The sequence below is a fragment of the Talpa occidentalis genome, unplaced genomic scaffold (assembly GCF_014898055.3).
Source record: "Talpa occidentalis isolate TD23 unplaced genomic scaffold, MPIMG_talOcc4v2.1 talOcc4.9, whole genome shotgun sequence".
NCBI lineage: Eukaryota > Metazoa > Chordata > Mammalia > Eulipotyphla > Talpidae > Talpa > Talpa occidentalis.
In genome coordinates this window covers 100,203,976-100,222,280 of record NW_023605305.1, presented here as the reverse complement: position 1 = coordinate 100,222,280, position 18,305 = coordinate 100,203,976, and the positions used below count along the sequence as shown (strand labels likewise).

The window sequence follows — 18,305 nt, the reverse complement described above, 5'->3', positions numbered from 1 at the left end:
ATTACTTTTTGGACTATATTTGGCAAGTGTTGAAAATGAGGTCCCACTTCAGAAATGGGCCTTTCAACGAGCCAGAACTTTCCTTTGTGAAACTTTCTTTCTGGAATGATCAGAGATGCTATTTGAACTCTTCTGAGCCTCCCTGGTGGTACAGGGGTTAAAGTCTTAGTGCTGTCAAGCTATCACCAGCCACTGTGGCCTGAGTTCGATCCCCCACCAGGGAGCTAACCGACATGGCACAGCAGACCTTTCCTGTCTTGCCCGCTGCTCCCCTCAGCAGTGTATTTCAGTAGATCTGCCTCTTCTTCTCCCCACTCAGGCTCTGGTGAATCCTCTCAGCTCCCCGTGACCCCCCCCATGTCTAGCTTGTACCCCAGTTCTTGTATGCATGAATAAAAATAAATCTTTAAAAAAAATTAAACTTTTCTACTGTGAACTCTGCTGTTGTTCAGTTATCCAGTTTGCAAGGATGATATTGCTTGCTTAGTCCTTAAGAGCTCAGAAGCAGAACTTTGTTCTTCTGAGACCCAAATTGTATATAATTTGTGTGTGAAAAAAGAGAAATGGAGTGAGAGATGTTAAAGGGAAGGACCGATAAAAGAGGATGGGGCTAGGGAGGGGACAAATACTGGTTATGGAGTTAGAAATGGCCTATCTCAAAACTGTTATCAATTTGAGTTTTTTATCATTTTTTAATTTTTTAATAAAATTTTTATTTTTTCACATCGTTGTTCATTTTTGAACAATATTTGCTTCCCCCCCACCCCCTCAGGTGGAGTCCCCATAGAGTTTCCTTCCCTAAGGCACCTGTGCACCATCACCTCAGTCCCCTGTGTCCCTCCCTCCCTCTGATCCCTCTCCCTCCTCCTCCCCTGCAGGATGTCTCTGATTTATAATTGTCCGTTTTTGCTCTGTTGTGTTTTGTACTGTTATTATTTTTTTTACATTGATGTCTTATATAAGGGAACAAAATAGATTTGACTTTTGACTTCAAGTCGCACTGAAAAAACTTAGCAGGTTTCTGTAGTGTAGTGGTTATGACATTTGCCTGGCAAACTTAGTAATATCTGCTATCATTTCTTTGGTTTTCTTCTATGAATGAGTCGACACTCATTTCCTGGCTATGTCAACTACTTAACGAAAATTCAGCATGACATACTGTGAAGATAGCAGGCTAACTATGCTTTGACATTTTCCATCCAACATAGCAAATGTCCATTTATATAGGAGTAAAGAAGCAAACAGAATCCAGAGAACTGTGACTAATTGGATCTTATATTATGTTTATTTTTAGTGGTTACTTTGTCCATCAGAAAGATGGATTTTGCTGAATTAGGTAAGTTAGGTTTATAGACCCCAGGAACACGAGGCATTGTTTCATTGAAGGATTCATTAAATCTATTGATAGCAGCCCTGCCAGATAAGTAGTTTCCTGCTTGGGCCTGTTCACAAGGAGCTCCTGTTTGTCATTTGGTTGCATCCTGTGACTAAGCTACGCAATAAAATGTTGAAACTCAATGTGCTTTAATTACAAAATGACCACACCCGTGAAAGATGTAAAGTCTGATTTTAAAAATGGAGGTTTATTTCTGGTTATGATCTCATGTTCTGTTGAAACAGAATGAAGCAAAACCCAAAACACACTCAAATAACATTGGATTTCATTGCTCTGAGCTTTTAAATACAAGCATCCTTGATGGGGCCAGACAGCGTCTGCTCTGCGCCCCTGGGGAAAGGCTGGCCTTTCATTGATTTCAAAAGGGACTTCCTAGCTGGGTCTGTTCCCTAGGGATGCTAAGCAAGACTGTGTTCAGGGGCAAATTGTCAAGGCTGAGCTCTCAAGGTTACCCAAGAAAATGAGGAAATTCAGCAAGAAAGGGTAAAAGTAATAAAACCATGTTTTCCATGTTCCATATTTGCCAGATAGTATTAATCTCATATGTAAATATTACTTGTTTTTGGCCTCCTCAATGCTTATTAAGGTGTTAGTAGAATTACGTTGCAAATTTTCCCTCCTTTTACTATTGAAATTTGAGTGCCATTAGAATGTTTGTATACAAAATCATTGAAATGAAATTAAAATCATAAGTTACCTTCAAATGCTGGTGCCTTAGTTTTTCTTCCTCTATTTTCAAACGTTTCTCTGAGATTTCTTCCTGTATTTTTCTTTTATCCTGAAATAAAAAAAATGTTCCAGAATAATCTATTTTTCCAATTTGCTAAAATATGTTTTCCTGGGGTTGTTGTCATCATCGAATGACTGGCCAGGGTATGCGCTTGGCATTGTATGAAGTTGCTTTGGAAACTCATATTTCAAAGCAAAGGAGAGCAAAATGAGACATTCAAGGCCTTTTGCTGACGGAAAGTAATAAAATGTGCTTTTTCAAAGAGAACTTAAAAATATTTTAATGTCTTTTCTTCCCTACTCCACTTCTCCAACACCCCATTTGTCAACACCCCATTTGCATCATCATTAAGTGATGCAATGGAAAAACTAAATTTATTTAAGGAGGGAATTTTGAAACAGGCATGAGGAAACATTTTGAGAGAGACACTGTTCCTGGCATGAGGCTGAAGAAACTGCTGGGTAAAAGGTCTGTTTAGGTGGGGAAAATAGCCTACAGATTTCAGAAACAGCAGTAAGCTAGCAAGTAGAATTGCTTCCTGGTTGTATAACTTGCTATGGGAAGATGCATAAGGGGATCAGATAATTCTTGTTAATGCTAAAAGGGCTTTTAATGGGAATTTAAGAAATTTATAGACAGTTAAAGTATCTTTCACCAAGTTTAAATAAAATCATCTCAAAAAACCCAGAGAGCATAACAATTAATGCACAGAGGTACTTTTTAGAAAATACCACGTATATACTATAGAGACCGTGTGGGTTCAGTTTCTGACTCTATCACTTATTATGTCCTTGGACAAAATTCTTTACCACTCTGTGCTTCAATGACCTACCTCATCTGTAAAATGGGGATAAGAAGGGTGTTTATATCATAAGATATGAGTATTAAATGAGTTTATGTAAAAAGTTCATAGAAATGTGCTCAACACATAGTGCTGTTATTTAACAAAGCAAATAAACATGTAACTTTTTAATCATGCAGAAAGCAATACACTAATCCTGATGATGCTTTCATTGGTGTGAAAAGTTTTATTGATTCTTTGTCTGGAATTGAGATATTTTATAAACTGTACAAAAGGCCTCTCTTTGTGGTGCCATTACCTCTATATTATTTGTAAGAGTTGGCTTTATATTTGCTTTCAAAATTGAAAATTCCCAAAGGATTTTTTTTTTGGGGCCAATGGAGACATCTAAAAGAACTTGAAGGAGGCTCAGAGGTAATTTAGAAGGAAGACTTCCAAAAATATTTGGCAGCATTATTGAAATAAGTACATGGTTTCCTGATGTGACTCCTTTGAAGATAAAAACTCCTGTTTGATGTGTAAGTTCAGGTACATTTGTTGAATAAAAACAACACGTTGCTCTTCAGCTCTGTGTCATGTCTCCTTTGTGTATAAGAAGGCATGACTTCACCAGTATTGCTTTTTAAATTTCATAAGCTGTTGGAAAACAAATAGCCCAGCAGCAAGCCTGGGTCTTCAAAATCACTTTTCTTTGGATGACATCTGCTGATTAGGAACAAAAACTATGAAAACCTCTGTGATCCAATTCTCCATAATATCTATAGGCTGTTACTGAGCAAATATTAGTAATATTTTAAGTTTTTTTATTGTGTCAAACACTTTGGTAGCTATTTTCCAGGCATTCTTTTCAGTTAATAGTCATAATAACAAAGAGATATCATAATATTTTGCTTAGTAGTCATAATAGCAAAGAGATATGGTAATAAATTTCATTTTACAGAAGAGGAAATGGAAGTTTAGGGAGATTAGCTAGCTAATCCAAGTTCTTGCAACTAATAAGTGGCAGAACCAGGAATTGAACCCCAGGCGATCTGAGTTCAGCCTCCACACCATAGGCAATTTACTTTACCATTTCCCTGACTGGGAAATTAGGCCAACTTTTCACAGCTTCCCTCATTGTCCTCTCCATCATGAATACTGTGGCCTGGAGGCAGAACCAGCACAGTCAGCAACTGGAGCAGGCCTTGTGACAGGAGTTCGTCTTTACCCTCCCGCATGCAGCGTGTCACCATCTGCCTCTCCACGGACAGTCCTCCTAAAAGAGGACATTGTGCATGGGTGTCAGGGATGCCGAAGCCAGCCACGCTTCCCCACCCTGTGGACAGCCTGTTTGAACTGGTTTTATCTTGGGATTAATAATAAGGTAATGAAAGCCATGGGCAGAGGCAGGCGTCTGAAGTGTTTTGGCAACACCAAGCTTATGGACGGTTGCTAAGGAATACCAATATTTTGTCTGTCAGCGGTAATGTGATGCCTTCCTCATATCAGTCTAGGTAGTTAAGAAGGGAATTTTATAATGGAGGAGGGATAATTATAAGATAGGAGTGCATTTTCCTCATAAGATATTCATCATCAGCAAGTTATCCTTTTGTCAAATTTCATAACCTATAAGCACTACAAAAGAATAATATGGTAAAAATTTAGTTTCTTTATGACTGAATAAACTTTAAGTCAACCTTAAGTTGTATAGCTAGCTTTATTATTAGTGTACCAGACATTTTCATAGCCAGTTAATTCCTTCCAAATTAGTTGGACCAAATAGATGTGAAATGCCATCTTCTTCCCAAAATTTCCTCAAAAGCTTAATCATCTCTGTGGACACCTGTGTAACCTCACATATCAAATATTTGTTAATCTTAACCACAGTGAATAACTTATATTCCTGTTTGCTTCTTCGGTGTTCAGCTAATAAAACACTATGTTCAGTGAACAATTGCCTAGATTTTTAGCCTATTGGGAATATTTCAGCAATGGACATCCATAAATTCCAATTCTGTAGAAGGCTACCTCCTAATTATTTTGAAAACATTTATTTACCTGTGCAGCTATAAACTGTTGTGACTATGAGTCAGTGATATTTCTGCAATTACATACTTGATAAAGGTAGGCACAACACTTAGGAGTGTGAGTATTCTAGAGATATTATTGATTAATAATTAGCTAACATTTTAACATGCCTGAATCTGTCAAGAAGGCAGGATTGATCTCAAGCTATTTAATATTAATTTATCTAATATTTACGTACTTATGTACAAATACTACATTGAAGATGATGTTAGGAGTTGTGCAATGTTTAAAAATTATTCAAAAATAGGGCCTCCCCTGGTGGCACAGGTGGTTGAGCTCAGTGCTGTGAAGCTGTCTGCAGCCTCTGCAGTGCCGGTTTGATCGCAGCCTGCCGGCGAGGGTCCCACATGTCATGGCAGACCTCTCCTGTCTCGCCCGCTGCTCCCCTCAGCAGTGTATTTCTTCAGTTTGCCTGTTCTGTTCCCTGCTCTGTCTCTGGTGAATCCTCACACATCTGGCCTGTACCCCAGTTCTTGTATAAATAAATAAATCTTAAAAAATTATTCAAAAGTAGATACATTTGTGAAATGTATTGCAAAGATACATTTATGAGAATTTACATTCTCATAAAGAAAAAAACATTTGTAACGAGAGTCATGAAATGAAGTGATAAATATAATAATAAATGCACAAATAATGTAGTATAAGAGTTGGGGGGAGATTTGGAGAGGTCTAGCTGATATGATTAGGAGAGGCTTTTTAACTTTGTTAAAAAGTCATCTATCATCTCATCTATCTCTAAGGAGAGGTTTTGAAGTAGCATCTTACTAGAGTATTTTGAATAGTTGCTTGGAGACTCAGGAGTAGGAAGAAAGGACATTCAGGTCAAAGACTGTAAGCAAAATCTGGATGTAGAAAATCAGATATTATTTGGAGCAGTAAGTCTAGCATCTAAGTTGCTATACAAGAAATAGTGGGAATAAGATAAGGATGAGGATAGATCCTCAATAAGGGTGCTGAATGGCATAACACTGGGTTTGGAATTTATGTATATATCGAAATAGGGGACAATGAAAGGTTTTCAGGGAGAAGGAATGATAAAACCATGTTTGAAGAACTTTAATGGAGCTTCATTGCCTAGCAGATATTGAAGGGGGAGAGCTTGGGGAAAATGAGAGCACAATTCATACAGAAGACTCACAGTTGGATTAAGAAATAGCAATGGGTGTATAGGTCACAGATACTAGGGAGTTACAATTGGCAGAACTTGACAACTGATGACATGTGGATACAGGAGAGAAAGAGGCCAAATGAAGTCCAAGGCTCTTAACTGTGAGGAAAGCAGAATCCCTAACAGAAACAGGAAATTCAGGAGAAGCAAGAATGAGTTTGGGAGGGAAGATGGTGGATTCATACCAAGTTGGAGGTGTCTTTGGAAAACCAGGTGGAGTTATCTACTAGGCAATTGGAAAGCTGAATAGTCGGATCAGAAGAGGAGTCAGAGCTAGAGACAGAGTTTGGAGTTTTGGAAGAGATAGCTGAAGCCAGGAGAGGAAATCAGAGTACTACAGGAAACATATTTTGAAAAGAAATAGGGCACTAAGGGCAGATCATTTAAAGAGTACAGAGGGATGGAATCTATATGGAAGTTCATTTTGGAATCAATCAGGTGTTACTTACAATAGAAATTGGTGAATTGGGCCAAGTCAACTAGTCAAATGTTTTCAAATTTGTTCTCTTAGAAACTGAGTATCTTATAACTTCATGACTAGCTTTGCTGAGACTTAATGTTTTAGGTCTCTAAAAGGACAATAATAGAAGCTACTTATCTGAATTTAAATATTGCCAACAATGCAGAGCTGCCTCATGATATGCAAATATGATAACTCTGAAAGAAAGAATGTGTTAACATAATATTCCTAGAAGACTCTTGGGTACAATTTGCTAGATTTCAAAGAAAGCATATTTTAAAAACTCTAGAAAAATTCCTTAGAAAATCCTTGAAAAAGTGACAAACATTTCAAGAGGGAGGATAAGTTCTAAGGCTTGTGCAATTTACCAAAGGAAACATGGATACATAACAAAAAATGATGTCAGTTCAGCTAAGAATAGTGAACTATTATAAACAAAATCAAACCAAATGAATTAATGTCACTAGGAGCTTCCCAAAGAGTTCATGCAACCAAGAATACAGATAAATAAATGGTACCTTTAAAAATGTGTATGTAAGGTAAAATCTAGGGTGATGTGAAGATGTGAAACAAAAACAGCAAGGCCTCAAAAAGCATGTGTGTATCAGCAAGTACATATTTAAGTTATGTTGAGAGCAAAAAGATAAAGGCAATACTTAAATGACTGCTGAGATACACAGTGTGATATTTATATGGCAGAGACAAAGTAGAGCTATTCTACTCCTGTTTGCTTCCATATTTTTGATTAAGGAGAATAGTCTTGATCCAGGAAAGGCTAGAATAAATATGTATAAAGGGACATGAAAGGCCAAGGGGAAGTATTGCAGCCAAGACTGAGACATTCAAGACTTGAACTCTTGATAGGCTAAAGTAGGAAGTGGAAAAATTTATAGGTAATCTTGGAATCTTGGGTGAATTGAAGAGCTCTCAGAAGGCTGAGAGTGAAAACGCCTTAGTTTTCAAAGAGGGAAAAAGGTGAATTACGGCTATTTAAAGATTGGTGATTTTATTGGTTAATCTCTGGCAGAGTTGTAAAATGAATTAGAAAACCTTATTGTATTTGCACCAGGAATATGTAAGAGACAGCAAGCAATTATTAAAAACATTAAATCTAGCTTTTTTTCTTTTGCTGAATTTTTCAATATCTGTAGATGATGGAGATTATGATGGTCCTAACAATAAGAAACATTTCCCAGCACTTTTTGCATGTCAAGAACAACTTAACGCACATAAATGTATCAATTTATTTGGATTTTATCCAAATCCCTAATTCGGGATTCTATCCTTGTCTGCATCACTTATTCTATAAGTCTTGTTAGTGAAATTCAGGTCAAAGGATAAATGAGTTCTTGAATTTTCCTATACCCATTGCCAAATTTTCCTGTTTTAGCACAGGAATAAATACAATTCCTTAGACACTTTGATTGGAATTGCACTAAACTTAAAAAATTGAACTTAAAATTAAATTACATGAAACTTAAAATAAAATTGGAAACTTAAAAACATAGGTAAAATAGCTTTTTTAATCCAGATTTCACCTCAAGGAATCATGTGCCTTCTCAGTCACAGACATAATATTGCTTAGTAAAATTTTGTTATATAAATCCAACAGGAAGAGCTGTTCTCAGATGAAATACAGTGTTTGGGAGGTATTGATCCACCCACTATTGCAAGTGTTTAAGGAGAAGCTAGGTAAACATCCCTTCTTTTTCATAACTAATTTTTAAATTAGTTTTAATCTTTTATGGCAATAAATATATTTAATTTTAAGAAATTATATATATACTTTTTTGTTGAGGTGATGCTGGCACACCACTGTTGATTCAGAGGTATAGGTTCATACCTCTCCAAATGTACTTTACTACACAGCATCTCTTAAGCATGGTGTGTAAGAGGTTGGGAATATGGACAAGGAATTCTCTAACATTCTCCTGGTTCTATAATTATTTCTGCATGTAGTTTTGAAATACTCAAATTCTTACATTTACCATGGGGATTAGGTGTGTTACCACACACACAGAAAAAAACTAATGGGGTTCCTTAAAAATCACAAATTTTCTAAAAATGGCAATGCATTCTTGACTTTTCCACTTCTACTCCTGGCAGACTGCAAGGGAAGAAGACTTGGTATGGGTGAGAAAATGTGCTTAAGTGAAGGAGAACTTCCAGCGATTTTATTATCCTACTGCACTTGATTCCTAAAGTGAATAACAGAGGAAGTTCTGAAAGGGGCGAGGTTGTGGTTTTGGTTAGAATTTATTGTGATGTTGTGAGAGAATCTGACAAGTAGAGGAATAGATTCGAGCTCTACTGTTTAACTAGTTCCCTTAGCTTTACTTTTTTCTATTTTTTTTAAAGATTTATTTATTTATACAAGCACTGGGTACAGTCAGAAGCACGGGAGGGTGAGAGAATTCACCAGAGCCAGAGTGGGGAGCAGAGCAGGCAGAAGGGCCGAAGTACACTGCTGAGGGGAGCAGCGGGCGGCAGGAGAGGTCTGCGCGCCATGTGGGGCCCTCGCCCATCAGCCAGGGATTGAACTGGTGCTGCAGAGGCTGCGGGCAGCTTCGCAACCCAGCGCTCAACCGCTGCGCCACAAGGGAGGCCCTATGTTTTTTTTTTCTATTTACAATGGGGATGGTGGTCACATCTGCTTCTGAAAACCATCACAGGACTGATTGGTCAAATGAGACAGTGAATCAGAAGCCTCAACCTTAGAAGAAGTGCTGTTATTACTTTTTATCTCAGAATTCTTTTGCTTAACACTTTTTTTAAAAGATTTATTTTATTTTTACAAGAGCCAGGGTACAGGCCAGATGCGCGGGAGGGTGAGAGGATTTACCAGAGCCAGAGTGGGGAACAGAACAGGCAGACTGACGAAATACACTGTTGAGGGGAGCTGCGGGCGAGACAGGAGAGGTCTGCTTGCCATGTCCGTTGCTCTGATGCGGTGGGGATGGAACTGGCACTGCAGAGGCTGCAGACAGTTTCATAGCACTGCGCTCAACCGGCTGCGCCACCAGGGAGGCCCCAGAGATCCTTTCTTCTAGATTTGTTAGTATAGGTTGATTTTGAAGAACTGTTGTAGATCTCTTCAATGTGTCATATCACCTTAAGTTACTGATGGGTTACACATAAAACCTTGAGGCTTAGGGTGGAGCCAGTTATGGAAACTGGCTCCATATAGAGCTTCAGAAGATAACCTGGCTGTGTGTGTTTTAAATGGTTTAATTGAATGCACTCAGCACTGGTGCTTTCCATACAAATGTTAAGTACAATCCTCATTCAGTCTGTTGCTATGGTGTCTTAGGAAAGTCCACATCTCATTAGGCTGCTGAGGGAACTTCTTGCGCAGTAAATTTTCAGGGGGACATCTCCCTAAGTGACACCATTTCCATTTAAACAAATTAAAATAATAATCATGTTAAAAGCACCTAGGAAATTTGCAACTGGAGATTAGTAGGGGACATCTTGTTTCAGTTTTAGCTCTGAATTGTGCTGCACTTTAGACTCTAGTTAGGTCCTTACATATGCTGATTGTTTCAATCAGTTTTCTAATGAAGCAGCTTTTCCTTTGACCATCCAGTAATGTCCAGAAAGTTCACGGGGTCAGAAGAGGGCTTGCTGAGTAACATTATCATTCTGTAGCAGACTGGAAAACCTTTCCCTGTTATCAGAAAGCAGTTTCCTTAATAAGCTATCATAATTATTATACCTCATCACATGGACTTCTTTGTGGGTGGGCTATTATGTTTGGCAAAGAAATGTGGCATTGCACATTTGTTTGAAGAAATCTTTCCCTATCTGGAAGAAACCTGTAATCTCAGTACAGCACCATGGAAAATTGTGTGGAGGCTTTATTGTTTGAAGATTCTGGCACAGGACTTCTTTATTTAGGAGATTCTTATATCTCCTTGCACCATCGTTTATGTGAATGTCTTTGGATGCTCATGACAAATTGGAAGTTCTTCCTGTAACTTTGCCTTAACCACAAGGTAGATTGCTGGAACAATGGTGCATTATACATTCTTTATTTTAAGAGTCCTTAGAATTTTAGATAATACAATGATCAAACTAAATGTTGTAACATACATGTAGTCAACACCCAAGCTGGCTTGCTACTGTCTTCAGTGTCTCGTTTGTATAGGTAGAATAAATAGGGGGGAAATATGTAAATGGCCAACCTGGGAAATAGAAGTAGGGCCGGCTTCTTGGACATGTGACCTGTGAAGTCACTCAATGCTTAGAAGGACCCAGAATGTAGTTTAATGCTTTGCTGTTACCATCTTGAAATTTTGCATACTTCCTGAGCAAAGGAAACACGTTTTCAATGTGTACTGGGGTTCAAAAATTATGTAGCATGTCCTCCTTTGAGGTCATGTAACTGTAAGAAGATCCCAAATATTGGGGGAAAAAAAGGGAAAAGATGAGATGGGTATCCAGTAGTAACCAAATTGTGTTACAGGAATAACTTAAACCTGTGTGTGTTTTTGTTTTTGCTTTAAAATTGGTCTTTCTATTGGGTGGATTTCTGTTTTATGTGGAGAACTTTTTGCCTCCTAAATCTTGATGTTTACAAGTCTAGAAAAATTCTTTAGAAGTGGAAAGAAACAGGGGGTGGATCACGGGAAATGTGAGAACTCCTTATTATTTTGCGTCACAAGCAGCTTTGGCTGGCAAATCTGGCTCGTTGCTTAAATTCCAGTGTCAGGACTTTATATGGCTTGTTTCCAAGTAGAGTCAGTCCCAAGCAGGTGCTTGTTCTTGTGATTATGACTATTGTTTAGCTTTTGACAGAGCTACCTCCTTCCCTTCTATGCTCAGAAGTCACCCTCTCCATGAGATCCGTTTGGACCACTCTGTTACCAATTGCAACCCACTCACACCCTACTCCTCATACTGCTGATTCCCGTCACTACTTTTCTTTAGAGTGCACAAAGCTTGGCACATAGTAGGTGCTCCACAATGATGAATTAAATAAAGAAAATGACAGAATGAGTTGTAACTCACATTCCTGATGGCTAAAAGTAAACCTTGATGAGAATACTTCCTTCCTTCCTTCCTTCCTTTTTTTCTTTCTTGCAGGAAACACTGGTGCAACACTGTATTTGATTCAGAGGTCTAGGTTCATACCAGTAACAGCATTTTCTAATGCCGTGGTAAAAATGGAGATACGGCAATGTGTCCTTGTAGAGGAAGTTGTCAAGAGCACATGAATATTGTTAATCCTAAGGGGATTCTTATATCTCAGAGGGGAATTTACCTGGGCCTCTTCACTGTTCTGTAGTGGTGGCCATATTTACTTCCAGAAATTCTGCAGGGTGCACTCTCTGTCCTTGAGCTCCCTCTTTCCCAGAATACTGGAGACATTGTTATTGTCAGTTTCAGTAACATTAAGAGCAAATTTCAAACTACTAGTCTCCTTCAATGACTTTCCTTTTGTATAAAATCAGCTTTCAAATAAAATATGTATTAACTTGAAAAGATCCTCAAGAGACTTTTAAAACAATGCAATATTTAATCCGTTTGAAGCAGCCCTGTTTCTGAGTTATAGGTGAAAATTGAACTCTTGGCTAAGAGCTACTTTGACCATTCATTGAGTCAGGGAAGAGTTAGTATCTGAGGAAAGCAACCAGGGAGAAACATGGAGTAAATATGCAAAATAGAATCCCTATTTGTACTCTCCAAACTGAATTACCTTCTTTTAAACACTCTCTTCTGAGAACTTCTGTAATTCTATTGTTATTCTCTTTAAGTCTTTATTCTCTATTCTCTCTAAGTCCTCTCTAAGAGGACTTCAGAGTAATCTAAAATTCAATTTACTGATATGAGAAATGAATGATACCATTATAGTACTTTAGTTTTCAATTTGTGAGGCTGAGTGCCACATTCCATCTATTTATTCTCTTTAATCTTGTTTTTTTTTTTTTTTTTAAGAGGAACAAGACTGGCACTTGGTTCTGTCAAGTTACAGGTCTATCCATTTGCTTTTTCAATTCCGTTCTTTGGGTATAATGACTTTTTGGACACTTGAAACCAGGTAGAATAAATATAACAGTGGAGACTATTTTATTTCATAGCTAGGAATTGAAGGGACAATTTTTAATGTAAAAATCAAATAAGACTTAGAATGTAAAAAGCGTCCCTTTCTCTCCCGTCCCCCTGAGTGAAGTCTGTGCATTGCTGTGTTTGATTAAATGGGAAATTAATTGTCTTATTTTTTTTCCCTTGAAGTATACAAAATTTTTTTCAGTGGAGGAAAATAGGAGGAAAATAGTTAAAATGAAATGTCACCAAGTTTTAGTCGTGGTCAGAGATTTCAAAAAATTTCAGCACTTCTAAAAATGAAGTAATTCCTGCAAACTCTTCATATGCTACGTGTTTTCATTTTCCCATAGGGAAAGGGAGTAGCTGAGGTGGCTTCCTGGGTAAAGCAAGGGTGGAGAAAGCTGGCATTTCCCAGGGTGTCCAGGAGAGAGATGAGTGGATGTGTTGTTTCCATGGATAAGGCACTGACACTGCTCCATTTTCCCTCTAGGTTATGACAGATGAAACTGGACTTAGCTGCTGAGGTGTAAGCCAGTGGAAAGTTGTCCCCATAAACCTTTTTCTTTAACTTTTATGCAAATATACTACTTTCAAAATAGATTTACTTTGCGGTTTTACTTTGAAGATTTGCTTAATTATTTCTAATGGGGCATGTTTAGGCTAGTGGAATAATCCAAAAAAGTGTTTTTTTAATCACTAAAAAAGCATACTCCAGTGTATTCAGGAACCTTCTTACTCTCTTGTCATCTTGTTAGGCATTATAACTATTGTTCTACCTCTACTTGCCAATGAAACCCTCAGTAAAAATTTTTAGTTTTCATGGATAACTCTCTGCCGTCACTCCTCAGGAACATGTGCTGGTCCAGTACAAGTTACAAGGAATATTGGAGGTTATAGGGCTTACGCAAGGGTGTGCTCCCATTCAACCAAGAAAAATGAGAAACAAGGAGCTGCTTGGGTATTTCATTGGATAACAGGATTTAATTTAGTTAATTAGGAGATAGAAGTGTCAGAAAAAGTGGAACTTGTGCCCACATAGTTCACACAGTTTAATAAAGTAACCTTTAGACAACAGCTGGACTGCAAAAGGCCCACGCCAAAAACAACAGAGAGGACAGAGTTCCTGTCCCTTAAAGCAGGACAGCTGAAAGTGTGTCTCAGTTTAACAACAAAAAAGAACAAAGCAAAACAAACAACAACCCAAACCAAAGTTTTCTGAAGAAAGGAAATGTACTGAGTACACGTTAGACATTTCAAAAGTATTGTCTTTAAATGATTGAGAAAATAATTTAACTTACTGAATCCTTTCTGTAAGGAACTGTGTGATACTGTATCCCATTAATAAAAATCCTAAATTGGGGCTAGTGTCATTATTTATGCTATGGGAATTTGAAGAGCAAAGAAAAATATCCTAGCCACATTTTGTATTAGTTTTTAAAAAGTACAGTTCATTTCAGTGGCAGAAATGTTGAGATATTGAATGTTGATTTCCAAAGTTTCTTTCCTTAAAAAAAATTATGTCATAATTTGTAGCTAATGATAAACGACTTCTAGGTTACTGCCAAATAGAGGATTTTACAAAATTAAAAAAAAAAAAAAGCCTGGATCATTTAAGGAAAGTAATTCATTTCTTGCGTTGACTTTTTCCCAAAACAAACATAAAAAATTACACTATTTTCTTTCCTAGTATTAATGAAATATTTTCCAAATCCTTTGCATTGCATGCATTACATTCCTCTATCAGGATCTTATTCAGTTTGTGACTCTGCTGGAAATAGATACCTTCAAATTAATCTGATCCGTGCTTTTACCTACTTTTCTCTTGCTTAATGCTTAGTTTAAGTGCAACAACATTCATTTTCATTCTAATAGGCTTTCTGGAACATATTCCCACACTACAAATAAAAAAGTTTGAAGCCATTTCTTTTATTTTTTTCTCCCCCTTTTAAAAGATTTTAACTTTTTTGTATATTAATGTTACAAAAAGTTTCCACATCGGGGATCTGTTTTCGGATCTGTTGTCTGTCAAGCATTAATTTAAGGAAAAACTTCATTTTTGAAATATATAGAAGGTGACAGTCAACGAAATTAAAAGCTTCTAATTGCTGTTTAAAACATAGGCATAGTTGTTGTGGAACATTTGCTCTGTACTCAGTTTCTGAAGCCTGAGAGTTTACAGAGGTTGACAAGGGTTAAGAGAGCCGCAGAGACATGTCCATGAAGATGACAGTTCTGTTTTTCCACTTACAGGGGCTCAGCGGCAGGGGCAGCCGGCACCTTGCCTGCCCTTCCCCTCAGCAACCTCCCCCATACTGAGAACTGTGTGCACACTTACTGTGATGGCCTGCAGCCTTTCCTTCACCAGCTCGGCTTCTTCCATTCTAGAAGTCAGGGACAGGCAGACAGCGTAGGAAGTCCAAAGCTATCATAAAAGCCGGAGAGCCTCCTTGGGGGAGAGAGCCGGGGTGACAGAGAAGCAGCAGATAGAGAAATCTGCTCTTGGCACCAGTGAGAAATGCAGAAATCCCCGACTCAACTCGGCAGGAGCGACTCTGAGCAGATGTACAGATCAGGCCAGACAGACACATGTAATGAGGGTGTGCTGGGGAGGCAGACGCTGAGGCTGCTGGCACGAGTTGACTGACAAGTTTGAACGGCAGCGGCACAAACCCTTTTCCTTCAGGAGCTGCCAGCTCTTTGTTGTAATGTGCACAGTTAGCAAGGCACATTTTCTTATTAACTGTTCCTTCCCCAATTCCTTATTTTCTAGGAGAGGCACAGGGAGCTCACTTGCTGAGTGGAGAATCAGCCTTGGCTCCAGCCACACACAGCCATCCCAGTGTGTGTGTGTGTGTGTGTGTGTGTGTGCAAAGTTTACCTATACTCTGATCCAGAGTTTACAAAGATAGCCTCACCTTGACCAGGCCAGGTCACTTGCTTGCCTTTCTTCCTCTGATTGGCTTTAGATAATAAAAAAAAAATTCTTCAGTTACTTTTGGAACTTAATATAGAGATAAATTTGTATCAGGCTGTCCTGCCTCCTCTGCTCCCGCCCACTCCCATGGTCTGTTACTAACTTTGGAATCTTTAGGTCATGGAGAAATCAAAGGTGTTAATACGACCCTATTAAGAGGCTGGCCCACCTGCAGTGTTCAGTGTGGTTTAAATGTCAAGTGCCACCCTCTGTTATTTCTTGTCTGGGATTTCTGTGGAATGTAGTTCTTTCTTGGACGTTGTTCAGAAATGACACTCTTGGCTTTCAGGAAGGTGCCCATTTTGACCTCACCAGTTATGCAAGAGAAAGGAGCGAGCCTTTGAAAGTGAGTTACAACTCACACGTCCTGACACTATGTGGCTCATCCCTTGTTCTTTGGGAAAAAGAAGGCAAGGCCAGTGATACTCGCAGGTCAAAGCAGACGTTGGGAAACCTGAATGCTGGACTCTGTTTTATTTCTTCTACTACTTCTTTAATTAAATTTTGATGTAGTAAACCTTAATTACCTCATTGTTATATCCTTGATGCTCTCAAGTATCTTCCTATCAATATTCAGCTGAAGAGGTTAAAAGGACAACTCAAACACTGAACATATGGTTTAATTTCTTTCACATTGCTGATGTCAGTAATAATAACAGCTAATATTTGCTGAGCACTTTCTATAGGCTTTGAATCCTATTTATCTTAAAATGCTCTGAAAGGTGCTGTCATCCCAATGTTGATCCAGTTTTGTTGAGATAAAGTTGTCATACAGCCCTGTGTAAGCTTAAGGTGATTTGATATTCATATCTTATGATATGATATCTTATGATATTCATATCTTATGACATGGTTGCCATAATAAGTTTATTTAATATTCATCACATCATATACATAATACACCTATTTTTAATTTTCATTATTTTTTATTTATATATATATATTATATTGTTGTTCCTTTCAGTTGTAATCCCCATAGAATTCCCACCAACAAGTCATCCATGAACTGTCATCATAGTCTCTGTGCTCTTCCCTTCCCTGTTCTGAATATCCCTATTTTTATTTATTTATTTTTTAAAGATAGATTTATTTATTTATGTATTTATGTATTTATGTATTTATTTATTTATGCAAGCACTGGGTACAGTCAGAAGCGCAGGAGGGTGAGAGAATTCACCAGAGCCAGAGCGGGGAGCAGAGCAGGCAGAAGGACCGAAGTACACTGCTGAGGGGAGCAGCGGGCAGCAGGAGAGGTCTGCACGCCATGTGGGACCTCCTCTGGTGGCCGGGGAGCAGCCGAGAATCAAACCCGTGCTGCAGAGGCTGCGGGCAGCTTTGCAACCCAGTGCTCAACCGCTGCGCCACCAGAGAGGCCCCTTGAATATCCCTATTTTTAAAATGAGAAAACTGATCTTCAGAGAATTAACTTTCCTATAGCTAATAAGTAGCAATGCCAAGATTGGAAGGTGGGCTCTGACTTTATAATAGCCATTCATCAAGTCCTGCCCAAGGAAACAGGGCAAATCAAGATACAGGCTGAAGGCTGATCAGTCTTTATGAGAACAAATTGGACTCCCATCTTCCTTTCCATCTTTTTCTGATAATACTTGCAGCTGTATGCAAACCCCTCACGTAGAACCCTGTGGAAATCCCCTCTGGATAAATTTAGTGGCCCTAGTCAGAGAAGATCTCTCCATATTGTCATTTGGAGCTACCCAACCATTGAACGCTAAGAGGAAACCCACCAGTTTCAAGAATCTGACATCATACTTGAGAGTAGTTTGTCCTTGCTCCATATACCCAAGACACATTTTGGGTGGCTAGAGAATAGCACAACTGGTCATATGTGTACCAAGTTTCATTACTATTGGATGGATATTTAAGCTTAAAAAAAAAAAACCCTGCAAAACTTTTTTTAATGTATTTTTTTAAATTAATAATAAATTTTATTTTTATATTCCCCATACAATTTCTTTTTTTATAATAAATTTTATTTTTATATTCCCCATACAATTTCAACCCCCCCATTTTGACCCCAATCCCTCCCCTCCCTCCCCCACCCCCCCAAAAGTGTCTCTGGTTCATAGATTTTTGTTGATTTTGATTTTCACTTTCTTATAGTTATTCATTTTCCTGGTCCCTTATTTAAGTTCTCTAGATTCCTGCTATGAGTGAGACCATCTGGTATTTTTCTTTTTCTTTCTGGCTTATTTCGCTGAGCATGATCCCTTCCAGCGCCATCCATGTTGTTGCAAATTGCATGTGTTTATCTTTTTTGAATGCTGAGTAATATTCCATGGTGTATATGTACCACATCTTCTTGCTTTGATTTTGTTTATCTGCAGATCCTGGCTGAAATTAAAGAGAGTGGTAGTGAGAAATATCTCAATCAGAATTGTGTATTTGCTGCCCAGAACAGATGGGCAGTCACCCAATTATTAGATTGGATCTTTTCCTAAAAAAAATTTACCTCTCAGATTTCATTTCTGCAATGGGAAAACCTAAGGGCTTTCCAGTGTAGGAGAGGACTGGATAAAATAGAAAGATCCGGAAATTTAGGAGGAAGCAGAGTCGTGACAACTGATTGCTATTGTCACGTGTTTGTTCATTTATTTAGCTGATAATGCTGGTAATTGCTCATATTTTAAAGCATTTGC

The 18,305-nt window shown here is 38.2% G+C and overlaps 1 protein-coding gene across 1 annotated transcript in view; it reads right to left on the bottom strand.

Moving 5' to 3' along the window:
• PALMD (palmdelphin) overlaps positions 1-15,543 on the bottom strand; it is a 44,145-nt gene extending 28,602 nt beyond the window's left edge. The window contains exons 1-2 of the mRNA XM_037500003.2: positions 15,010-15,543; positions 2,094-2,174 (exon numbers count right to left, since the gene is read on the bottom strand). Of these exons, the coding sequence (XP_037355900.1) occupies positions 2,094-2,174; positions 15,010-15,054 (126 nt within the window). The 5' untranslated portion in view covers positions 15,055-15,543. The remainder of the gene's footprint in view (positions 1-2,093; positions 2,175-15,009) is intronic.
• Positions 15,544-18,305: the final 2,762 nt, after the last annotated feature.